This window comes from Lampetra fluviatilis, chromosome 3 (assembly GCF_964198595.1).
Source record: "Lampetra fluviatilis chromosome 3, kcLamFluv1.1, whole genome shotgun sequence".
NCBI lineage: Eukaryota > Metazoa > Chordata > Hyperoartia > Petromyzontiformes > Petromyzontidae > Lampetra > Lampetra fluviatilis.
The window spans coordinates 24,561,142-24,574,043 of record NC_136277.1 but is presented as its reverse complement, the minus strand read 5'-3'; the positions used below and the strand labels follow the sequence as shown (position 1 = coordinate 24,574,043).

At 43.7% G+C, this 12,902-nt stretch overlaps 1 protein-coding gene across 2 annotated transcripts; it reads right to left on the bottom strand.

Annotated features, from left to right (window-relative positions):
- Positions 1-2,218: 2,218 nt before the first annotated feature.
- Positions 2,219-12,890, bottom strand: LOC144955502 (sphingosine 1-phosphate receptor 3-like). Of its 2 annotated transcripts, XM_078885708.1 has the most exons (4): positions 11,818-12,890; positions 11,412-11,449; positions 7,151-8,034; positions 2,219-5,724 (listed from the first exon to the last, which is right to left on the bottom strand). In XM_078885708.1, the coding sequence occupies exons 3-4, from the start codon at positions 8,000-8,002 to the stop codon at positions 5,035-5,037; spliced, it is 1,542 nt and encodes a 513-aa protein (XP_078741834.1). In that variant the 5' UTR covers positions 8,003-8,034; positions 11,412-11,449; positions 11,818-12,890; the 3' UTR covers positions 2,219-5,034. The 2 variants fall into 2 exon arrangements, with proteins under 2 accessions (XP_078741834.1, XP_078741827.1); XM_078885701.1 differs by lacking the exon at positions 11,818-12,890 and having other exon boundaries at positions 11,412-11,650.
- Between the last annotated feature and the right edge of the window lie 12 nt (positions 12,891-12,902).

The window sequence follows — 12,902 nt, the reverse complement described above, 5'->3', positions numbered from 1 at the left end:
AAACTGATTGGTCCACACTAGAGACAGCTTTCTTTAGATCTTAGTCTCAACCAGTGTGAGACCAGAGAACGTCAAAAGGTGAACAGGTTTCTGTTTGGTGTTTTAACATCTGAACACCTGTTATATTGCCAGAAAGGGTAAAATGTATTCTTGTATGCAGCAGCGTCTCTCTCGCAACGCTCTTCACTTTTTTGTAAAACAAAAAAATATAATTGTTTTAATGGTTTCGCCTTTCGCTATCTCTGAGAAGATGAAATGTGATGTGCATGCATAAAAGTAGTGAAATATTTTCAAATGCAAGTGCTTGTTTAAAAATTTCGATTTGTTTTTACTTAATAAATCTTCGTAAAAGTAATATTAAGTTAAGATAAATGTTTGTTCGGGTTATTTTCATTTATTTCTCGTGGTCAATTTCGGTATTTTAATGGTGCGCAATGGGTTTCTGGGAACGGAACCCCAACGTATAACATTGCGCCCGATGGGAATAAGGGCTTCGACTTACGACGACTCCACTTGCGACCGTCGTCCGGGAAACCAATCAGGTCGTAGGTGACCGTTCATTCAGGGTACACTTTGAGAGTGACACGCATACTGTGGTAACCGGGCCATGTAAATTACATGCGATATTAATTTGTATACGGTACTATTATTTGATGCTATGTTTAGTTCTCGTGTGCTGTGCCGTACTGTAACTTTGCCAGAGACTGAATAAGAGAGGTCGTGACCGCCCGATTTGATCAACTCTAGCGCCCCTGGTGGTTGTGCCTGAGGTTGTCATGTTGCCTTGTGCTTACCAATCAATCAATATTTATTGTATGCGCCAATATCGCCCTCAATATAGTCGTTATCAGTGCACAATTATACACCCTGTTCGCTTTGACAGCATTAGCCCCACGCAAAGGCATACCTTATCAGTGGCTATCTTATTACAGACCAATTCAGACCTTATTGGTCACGCCGTGCCCTTATAAATCTCAACGTTCATCTTTTCAAAGTCTCATCACAAGGGAGAAACACAGACAAATACACAATTTTGTTTGCCCGTATTAAAACGGCTGTACGCCGTATGGAACTGAGAACTCAATTTCCCTGTACAAGAATACGGGGTATAAACCGTATGGGTTGTGCAGGTATGCAAAGTTACTTCCAGACAGCGGTGGTCAGGCAAGGCCTCTCGCGACATTCACTCTTGCGACATTCACTCTTGCGACATTCACTCTTACAAGGTCACTCTTGCAAATGAGACTGTCCCCTTGATCTTTTGAGTTCTCGTGTGGTTAAACAAACTTGACATAAGTCCCTGGGGCACAAGACAGCAGTGGACATTGATGCCTATCCTGTACTTTACTGATGATTCCGAACAGGGATGAAACCGATAGTTGTACAGTTGTCCCATTGTTTATGCTGCTGCTGTCGAAAAATAATATGGCCACAATTTTGATTGACTTGTGAGTTGGTGGTCTAAGCAAGGCTGAAGTGTGCACTTCACACGCAATATGGTGATGTCGTGTGGCCAGGAGATGTTTAGTTTGTTGTCCTTTCCCCCCCTGCACCTCCGATTAGCACGTTTGGCTACGTATGGTGCAAAATAATTTCAACATACAGAACAGATCTTATGGGCATAATTGCACCTTTTCAGGTACGTACTGTTGTACAATACTGTGTTCTTGTTTGTTTCCAGATGGCACACACTTCAGACGGCACACACTTTTCTGTCGATGAGTCTCATCATTTACAGAAAGCGTTACAATGTTTCTATTGTTACCGTATTCTGTTATTTTTCGGATATGTGATTTTGCCCTCTTGATGTGCGTTTTCTAAGGAGCTTTGAGATGCATTAGTGTTTAAGCGCCATATAAATGCAAATCCTCATCTGTAATTTTATCTGGGAACGCTTGTGATCCAGCGCTGTGTAGGCTTGGGATTATGGATCACGCTAATTGGTGAAACCCCACAACCCTCTGGGCTGCGAAGTGGCCAGGAGATGTGAGCATAGCAATTGGAACCGTGTATTTTATCTATAAAGTACTTTGCATAGAGTTTTTCAGGTGACGTTGATTTCATAGCAAAAGCAAATACCTTCTTTGATTTAGCCAAAGATTCCAATGCAGGAAAATAGTTTCGAGACGGTGAGACTTTTGTGGATATAATGAATACTACATTACCATTCTTTAATTTATAAGAAAATGACATGCCAATGAAAGTATATTTTATAAACCTTTATTAAAACAAACCTTAAAATTTCACATGTATTCATTAAGGTACATGCAAAACAACTTAAACAGTTGTAGCAATTAAAACAGTAAAAAAATTAGGATACAGTTTCATAGCATTAAAGACATTCTAAATTATGATACCAACTGCGAGTTAAAATACTGGTTGGGGTTTGACTCAGCCATCATCCCCCCGGGGTCAATAAAATAGGTATAACTTTGGGGAATGTCGACAGTGGTTGTCCCTTTGGGAAACCCCGCCATATGAATGTGGCATTTCCACCACTGGCTTGGAGCTGTAAACGGGAGCAATACATCATTTTGACTTCATCATACAAATCTTGTGTTTATCTGTCATAACATTTTGTGCTTTGTATTTATATAGCGCTAAATATAAACTGCATTGTTAAGGCAATATCCAAAATATTGGGATAAGGAAATCGTGTGGACCACCAAAAGTGGGGGTATATAGATATACTTTTAAAATTACAACATTCTATATGAAAAAATATGACAAAACTTGAAGGTAAGTTGTGATTGAAGACACTAAATGGAGAAGAGAAAGTCAGGGGCAGAAGAAGAGGAAGGTATTGACCATGGACTTGATCAGAGGCAGGAAGTCGACAGCAAGGATGATCAGGGATGGAATTCCAACCCATAAAAGCAGCAGAGAAGGAATTACTTCCTATTGAGTGAAGGTTGACTGCATATGTTTACAGAAAAAATGGTTTCTGGAGCAGGCAACATGTGGAAGACAGTGAAGAAAGATGGGAGGTGAGAGGTAGACAGGTTGATGTTGCATTGGATTGATGCCATTGTACAGATCTGAGCGGATGATGTGGTCTCGTGTACAGGAGTGGGTGAGAAGTCTCTCCAGCGTCACTGAGGATCACCTGGAGCTTGGAGGTGAGAGATTTGGGAGGCCATAGAGAGGAGAGTGTCACAGTTGTCAAGTTATAATGCGACAGAGGCACCGATGAGATTGTCAGTCGCAGCTGAGGTAAGGAAATGACAGATGCTGCACTGATGGGAGGTGAGCTGGGATAAATGGGAATACAACCAGAGCTTGGGATTAATGCAATCTTTAGCAATGTCAATGCAGAGTTCAGGCTTTGCTCACTAAAACTAATCTTTACTGATAGCAGATGCTTAATAGGTCAGAAATACAATGCCATGCTAATCTGTATTTTTTTAAGCTGACATATTACTGGTGAATTACTTATTTATCATAGCATGTATACAAGGAATGCCATTAGTACAAGTCAAACTAAATTTATGGTATTGTGTTTTTATACAATATTAAACCAATATACAATGCATATGATAACAACACATACAGCAGTTCACACGACACATACATATCGGTACATTTTGGCCATTGAGAGGCATGTGTCAGCACAACCCACGTCTCAATTCTGAAAAACAGGTCTTCAAGACTGAGACTTATCTTCTACTATTTGTTTTCTCCAGGAACTCTGTTCCCTCCCATACAAAAATACTATTGGATAAGGAATTAGTCCACACATCCTAATATACAACCCTCCTGAAATGGAGCCTTGCTACTCAGCGAGGCTTTCCTGAGTAAAGGACTTGCTCTGGTCAGGGCCAGTCCATCATCTTGCATCATCAGCAATACTACTGTTGGCACTATCATCAACACACACCATTATCATCATCTTCGTCATCACCACCACCATCATTACAACAATCATCAATGCTAAGCTAATAATAATTATAATTGACAAATGATAATTTGTCAATTCAAATGTAGTATTATCCTCAAAATACGTGCATTGAATGTACAGGTAATCTATATATAAAAAAAAGGGAAATTTGTGAATATGTGTGTCTGTTCGAAATGTTTAGCATACTTCCCGACATGCAACAAACTTGAAATTTGGCATGTGGGTAGCTTCCAGACTGTACACAATTGAAAAAGTATAAAAATAGACTTTTGTATTTGGGGGGGGCGCAATAATGCATATATTTTGCACGGCAAGTGAGCGGTGACGTCACATCTGTGATGTCACCCGCATGCGGCAGCGCCACGCAGTGTGCCCGCTGACGTCACGCACCCCCCCCCCCCAACCCTCCGCGTAGGCCGTGTATTAATCCAAGACAAGAATCCAAGTCTCGGGCGAAGCCGGCTAGTAAAGCTAATACTGTATAAGTTAAGAACTATAAACTAAACTTTTTATTTGACCAGGTAAAGCCCACTGAGCTATATATCTCTTTTTCAGAAGTGACTTGGCCACAAATGATAGCTCAACATAGTGGTTTATCATGTGGAAATGTATCGCAGCCAAATATTTCAAAAGTTATCTTCCAATGTAATGAAATTATTACATTCATATTGGTGAAGGGGAGTTGCTCACAGTTCAATGAGTCTGAACTCTCATACATCTCTCAAGTGTTAAACCTAAGAATATGAATCCTTGCAGTCACGAAAGTTTCAAATCTAGAATGTTACATTTCAGTTCCAGTGTCTTCTCCAAACCAGAGGTCGATGACAATGCATCTCCAACTCTTTCTATTCTCCATCAAAGTCAAAGTTTCACAATTTTCCTCAATTATGTTTCACAACAAAACATTGACTATTCCAGGAGAGGCTCGAGTCAGCCCCACCATCATTTGACTGGGGCTATTAAAATGAGTTAAACCCACTTTGTGGGAAGTCACAACATTATTCATTTTATAAAGATGCTGGCCTCTGCCATGGGTTTGTAGAACTTCCAACAGTGATGAGCACTGCCCCACACTCATTTGAACAGTGTGATACTTCTAAATATGACCATTGACTCCCTCGCATGATCAACTCCCATCATCTCTCCACTGTCACATCTTCCTCTTTCACTGGCTCAGGAAACACAAAGACTCCACTCAAAGGGGGATCCGTGGTTGCCTCTTTCGCAGTTGCCACCACCATCATCATCACCACCACCTTTGACGGTGATGCCAAAGCATTGTTGTTATTAGAGGGGGAGGGGGATGTGGAGAAGGAGGAGCACGAGAAAGAAGGTGAATATGGCACCCTGTCTCGATCCTCCAAAGAGGAGGGCACCATCTTCGCGGCTCCAACCATTGTCGCTCCTGCATCACCGACGGCTAAGCCGGGCCGCACGCTCAACGAAGACGAAATGCTGGACGGGCTCCGACCACCGCTGGTGCTCCCGCTGCTGCCTCGTCTACTAGCGTGGGAGCGCTCGCCGCGGAGGCAGCAGACGAGCGCAGTGAACGCCTGGCGCATGTCGCGGCTGCAGGCGGCATAGATGATGGGGTTGGTGGCCGAGTTGAGCACGGCCAGCGCGATGGCGTAGTCGGCGGCGCGCAGGAGCACGGGGCAGCGCCGGCTATCGCAGGCCACGTCCACGGCGAGGAGGGCAAAGAGCGGCGACCAGCAGGTGATGAAGACGCCCACGACGAGGGCCAGCGTGCGCAGGAGGCCCAGCGAGCGGCGTGGGCGGCGGCGGCGGGACGATGATGACGACGTTAGCGATGACGACGATGATATCTGCGAGAGGAGGGCAAGAGTAAAACAGAGAGATGTACGGTCAGGGTAAAGTCATTAACATTTTTTGTTTACGTCATTTGTTTATCCAGGAAGGTCTCACCGAGTCACAATCCACCCTTTGTAGTGAGATGTTTGGCAAATTCCTTTACAAGGAGTTTTGTGTGGGAGGAAATTGGAGGGCTCGGCGAAAAGTCACCAGGCGCACAAAAGTTCATTCAAAAATGTTCACAAACCCACTTGCTGTACTGCCATCACCTGGTCACCTCACAGCCCAGTGGGTTTGGGAGTTTGACACGTTTTTATTTGATCCAGAAACTCTTGCAGGTGTGCACCACGATGCCTGGCTTAGAAGCCCTCAGAGGAAATGACATTGATTCTGCAGCCACACTTTGATGTCTCTTCCTTCTTCTAGGTCCCGCATCTGTTGCGAGGTGAAGACCTGGTCTCCAAGGATTGCTCTTCCAGACAGGTGTGTAGTATAAAATGTTGCGTTTAATTTGTTTTTGCTTTGTGATTTGCATTCAATATTACAAATACTTTTGAAGTAAATTAGTCGAATTCATTTACTATATCAGATATAATATTCAGGTGCATTGATATAGATGACCTTTATAAAGTGTAGTTTTCAGTTTTGCATTATTTAGAACAATGCATTATTCTGCATAACTTAACTTACAATTAATGTTCAACCTTCAATGTTACATTTAAACTGCTTTACTGATACCATACCAACCCTAATGCTAATTCTTGTCTGTTACCAAATCACTCTGAATGCGTCTGATCTCGTTAGATCTCAGAGTTTGCCAGATTTCCTTAGGTGGCTGTGGGGCTGTACTAAGTGGTAGTCAGCAGAGTGCTGTGCAAAACAACCCATTGCTGTACTGTAATCATATGCTCTTGTGTCTGCTCTCCTTCACGAAGCCACACTGACCCACTTAGTGATACTCTTTGGTTCTTTCGGTAAAGTCACGTATGTAGAAAATAATAGATCACGACGTTTCGATCGCAACACAAGCGATCGTCATCATATATATAGACTTGACCTATATAACCTCTTGTCACGGCAGCTCTCTCGCCTGCTTCAGCAGTTTTCCTGCTATAATTGTCTCACCTGATGATGATCGCTTGTGTTGCAATCGAAACGTCGTGATCTATTATTTTCTACCTACGTGACTTTACCGAAGGAACCAAAGAATATGGATTCCTGCAGTCACGAAAGCTTCAAACTACTTAGTGATGTATGGTAAAATAACCATAATGACCTGCACGGTGCCGGAGGCCCTCATTCAGCAGTGGATTGACAAACAACTCTAAATTCATATGGAAACCTAACCCTTAGCCCCTAAATCCTCAACCTTAAACCTCCAATTCTTATTTTCAGATGCATTGCCAGGTTGTCAGCTGTGCCTATCCACCTCCCGCTCACCTTCCTCCGTGCGGCCCGCAGTGCTCGAGCGGGCTTCCGCCGGCTGGCTGCGACGGCGCGGTAGAGGCGAGCGTAGAGCACCACGGTGGCTGTCAGCGCCAGCAGAGACGCCGCCAGGCAGAAGGCCACGTAGCTGCGCGCGTAGAGTGGGAGCAGCGTGGAGCACTCGCTCACATGCCCCATGCAGTTCCAGCCAAGGCTGGGCAGCACCGCCACCAGGACTGCCACGGCCCAGCATGCCCCCACGGTGAGCAGCGGCCTTGTCGTCCTCCCAGCCCGACCGCCGCTGACCCCGCCACTCTTGCCAAACGGGCCACGGTGGGGCCGGCGTCGCTGGCCGTTGCCGCTGCCGCCACCATTGCCCCTCGTGCCAGGCCGCGAGCGGATCATGGCCGCGTGGCGCTCAGCGGCGATGGCGACGAAGCTGAAGAGGGAAGCGGCGAGCGCGGCAAAGGCGGCCCCCTCGCGGGCGAACCATCGCGCGGGTGTCAGCGAGAGTGTCGCGGCGCCGCCGGACAGGAGGACGTTGGCACAGTAAGCGGCGGCCGCCACGGCATCGGCGAATGCCAGGTTGCCCATGAGGCACAGGCAGTGCGTGGCCGTGCGCATGTGGGTTCGGTGGCGGAAGAGGGCGAGCAGAACGGCAGCATTTTCGGCGACGATGAGGGCACAAACCACCGCCATCACCATGGTCTTTGTGTCGGTGCCGAGTGATGGTGGGCTGGTGAGCATGGAGCCATTGGTGTTGTTGTTGAGCCAACCGGGGTCGAATTTGCGGCCACGGAGACGTCCTGTCAGGTTATAGTGCAGGAAGACTAGGCCGGGCCCATCATAGCTTGGGGATTGGCCCATGGTGGAGTTGACCAGTGAAGGAGTTAATCTCTCTGCAAGTGAATGGGAGAGTGTGTGCGACTGAGGGTTACAAAGTGTGTCCGTGTTTTTTTTCTTCCAAGAATTGCCAAGTGTTGGGGTCGTGATTTGATTCAAGGTTCACGTAATTATGTTTTTCCATTGTAGTGAATATAAAACATCTTGTGGCTGCAGGGATCATGTAAACCACTTAAATATACCATTAAATCAGCAATAATTAATGGCTGTCAATCGCTGGATGAAGGCATTCCCATGCCATTTTAGTCATGGCAATTTGACTGTACTTCACCAAACTGGTCAGTGTGGGTTATGGGTAGGGGCCTAGGCCCAGTTCAGTTATCTCACAGCACTGATGTTAGCCGTGGCTGGAAATCGAACCCAGCACAGTCCTCTATCTGCTGCATAACTGCTTCACACTATATGCAACATATAGGAATGGAAAACAATGTATTATAATGTTCGCGATTCAATGCATGAATCATCATATGCATGAACAATACTCGATGTATCGTTTAAAATGTATTCTTACTCATGAGACAAGCAACAATAGTGTTATTTCACGTTTAGGTTAATGGAAGGAGACAAGTGAGACACAAAGAATTGCATCATTAAAATTCACCATCTCACAGAGGGAATGTGTGAATCGTTGCATGCTTACTAACTGCATTGAAATACTTTTTTCAGAGGTGTTAGGTTACTACTATAGGTGTTAGATTGTTTGGATAATTCTTGGAAATTGCATTTTTGTCTTCAATTCAATTGTGCTGCCAGGATCGTGTCATGAAATTGAGTATCCATCTGGATTTAATGCAGAACACTATCTTCCCCTTGTGTCAGACTGTTTCGTGGAAGCAGATATCACACAACTACTGCCAAGATCTTAAGTGAGTTTTGTTTAATCAATACACTAGGGGGCAGCACGTTCCTACATGTTACGTTGCAACGAAATGTGTTTTATTGATTGATTTTATTTGTTTATGCGGGTAAGAAACATTTAGCCGTAAGCAGACAGTAGCAAACACACTCAAAGAAAACAACATTCAATTAATTCACCATTAAAATAACATTGGCAGGTTAATGGACATTAACACTGTACAGTATGTATGCATTTATGTTGAACTTCTTTCGAAAACTCTATCCAACACTGAAGCACGAAGTCGCACAAAGTAGTGCATATCAGACATAAAACACCAAATCGTTCCGGGTTCGCTCACCAAATTGCAAGATAAGTGATATTTTAAATCGAAGGGATATCATAAATGTTTGTTTCATAGTAGAGGGAAACACCAGTACTTTTAATTATCGGAGCTGATATTTTCAGCCAAATTAATTAGAAAAAAATGCATTTAATTATTGCTGACAGCCAATTTAATGGACCCCATAGTGTGGCAGTGGGGACTGGTTCCCAGAGGCAGAAGTTTTACCTGTGAGCATTGGTTACTAGACTGCAGTAATTAGTCATAATAAGGATGAACCGGTCCACAGTTGTCTGCCTCACTGCTGCTGGTTATTCGGTCTCATTTGGTCAAATTTGTTTGACGGTGAACCTTGACAAGATGACCACAATGCAGTTCTTATGGAACTGTTGATGATTTTTGCATAATGCGCTGGGCCGAGTGGATTTTGTACAGGTTTTTGTTTTGTTAAAACTTGTCATTTCCATATTTCATAACAAAGGTTCTTGGGTTAGATTGCGTTATTATAAATGTGTCGCAACCGTCCAAAACCCGACACGGCCAATCAGTAAAATATGTGTCACGTTAACAAAATACTGGTCGCGAAAGCCTATGTGTTAAATTTCCATATTTGATGACGGAAACAGTAGAAAATTGTATCTAATCCTATATTTTGGTCTCCCCTAGGTCGACTCGACCTGAAATGAGGTCTGGATACAGTGTGTCAATATCAGCGCTTGGGAGACAAAGGTGGCCTGGCGTGGTGCTGGTCACATCACCCCCTTGTGCGCCATGCCGGACTTAATAGGTACTTGCTAACAACACATGCACAACAGCCTATGGACAAGCAGCGTAGCATTATAATTGGTTTTTTACCCTTTTATCTGGCAACAAAACTGACACCCTTTTTACAAGGAGTCATGTTTGCATTGACCACAATACCTGCGGATGGAATGCAAACAAAAAACACAACTCTGATAATGCATGCACTGTCCTTGAAATTGATTGGTCCTTACCCGAGACAGCTTTTCTTAGAGCCTAGTCTCACATGGTGTTGGACCAGATGACGCCAAAAGGCGCAGCATTGTTTTTGTATTTTGTATTTCTATATGTGTGTGTGTAGGGTAGTGTCGTGATCTGCACACTGCACTACGAACCCAGTGTCCCGAGTTGGATTCCCGCTTATATTTCAACCAGTCTTGGGCCTCCTCTAGGTTAACTCAGCCCTTAATAATTGAGTACAATACCTGGTGCAGTGTGTACACATCAGCACTGGGGAGACAAAGGCGGCCAGGTGTAGTGTTGGCCACCTACCCTTTCTTGTACTGTACCAGCCTTAATAGGTGCTCACTAACGGCACTTGCACCAAGAATCTGTAAAAGGCTAAATGGGGGACCTTCGTCTTTTTTGTAGTTTTGTGGAGTGTAATTTAAGTTCACGATACATGGATTTAGTTATGTTTTTAAGAATATCTTATTTTTAAATGTATGCACATGAGATGTAAATTTGCACCTCTTTCTAGATAAAAAAAGAAATGAGCAAACCAAAGTGTACAACTATTGCCAAATAAAAAATGAGAAGTCCGAAGCAAGAAACGAGATAATGGAATCGTGAATCCAAATCGTGACAATTGAAGGCAAATTGTTAAATGCCTAGTTTTAAGTACATGCATACAATGGCAGAACCAGGATTTTCAGGTAGGGGGGGCAACCCCTCCAGCAATGAAGCATGATAGAGGAGTTGTTAGTAAGTAAGGACTTGTCCCTTGCTTTTTATTCGACGCGTGTGCGGCGATGGTGCAGCCATCGATCGAGGGTCGAATTCGAACCGCGTTGTGTGATCGGCATCGCGCTCGCTGAAGGTGTTGATGCCTTCAGAGAAGTCGTGGACTGTATACACAACTGCGCACAATTCTGAGTCACTTATAACTGCTTTGCCGTTACTTATTGCCAATTATGGACTCAGAATATTGTCCTATCATCTCATAAAGTCCCTGACACTTAATAATATGCTACACAGTGGCAATGGGGGTCGCAAAATGCCGATTTATTACTAATTAACCCCAATGATCCGATCGAAATTCGGGATTTCGATCGGATCCGCCAGTGCATGCGTATAATGGTATACGTGGTAATCTGTGTATTATGTACGATTGTGCTCCGTGTAAAGTTTATATTGAGTTTGAGGCCCATGAGGGTGACATCAATGTGCAGTACCAGCAGTGTTCACCAGGTGGCGGTCTTGAATTGTCGATCTGCCGGGTGATTGAGAGAACAATGTGTATAATCATTCTCGAAAGCAACAGAATCATAAGCAACAGGATCAGTAGCAACATCTTAAACAGAAGCGTCCTCAACAGCATCATACGTATAAACATAATCAGATTACAACTATCAGCAGCTGTATCATTGACATCAGTGTAACAGCAGCATCTACAGTATCAATCACATCGACATCATCATCTATAGCTTTTCGTGGCAACATCAGTGGCATTCTCGTTAGCGGCACGTGACAGCAGTGTCATCCGCATGATAAGAGCCTTTTAATATAACAATGTAATTTTAAACATTACTATACTATAAGGACGTTTTTAGCAAAGTTGTTTTTTAAATATGAACTTACCTTTAAATGTGAAATTATTCCAGGTCTTGTATTGCGTCTTCTTCTCCGTCCATATTTATACATGCGTGTGTGTGGAACGTCTGATAATTATATACATGTGTTGCGTAGGTTAAGTATGTGTGCATGTATGTGTATATATGGAAATACAATTATACCGTTATTATGTAAATGTATATCCACATGTTACCATACATATAAGCATAGGTGATACGCATGCACTCGCTGTTACAAATAATTAAATGATTGGAATTCACCACGGTGTTTAAAGTTATTAAATGATTGGAATTCACCACGGTGTTTAAAGTTTAACCCCAAGGGAGGCTTTAAACATCATAACTTGCCAACACTCATCATTTATACTAATGATATGCAAGACGTCATGGTAAGTTGACAAAGCGCCCCGCTCCTATTGGTTGATTTCGCCTTAGTGGGCGGGGCTTTGTTGTGGTTTGAGGTGATGGCTGAGACGGGTAGATGGTGTTGATTGTGTGTGTGTATATATATACAGGGAGCTTTAGTCTGGTTTCATAAGCCCCAGACGTGAGACTGAACCGGAAGAGAGCCCTAGTTTTGCCTCAATAAGCGTTATTCATATTGAACCCTTTGGGAGTCATATGTCTGGCTGTATGAACAACATACTTTAATACTGCACCCGAAGGGAGTCGTATTCTGCCTCTATGTGCCTCATACATTAATACTGAACTCTAAAGGAGTCCTCGTCTGCCTCTGTATGCATCGTACATTAATAATGAACCCGAAGATAACCTTAGTATGGCTGTACGAGCTAGATGAGGCCGAGAACATTGCACATGCCATTTGGTGGTCACATGACGGACATGCACAGCATGATGGGAATTTTGCCTTTTGTTTGTGAGCGCACCTACGTGTGCTATTGTATAAGAAACATTATAAACGACAGTATGCAATTCAGTCCATCTATTTCATCTATGCATATGCTACGTACAATGGCAACTATAAAGAAGCCTAGTAAAGCCTCGTACATTCATACTGAACCCTAAGGAAGCCTTAGTCTGGCTCGGTATGAGCCTGATCCATTACTCATGAACCCTAGGGGAGCCATAGAC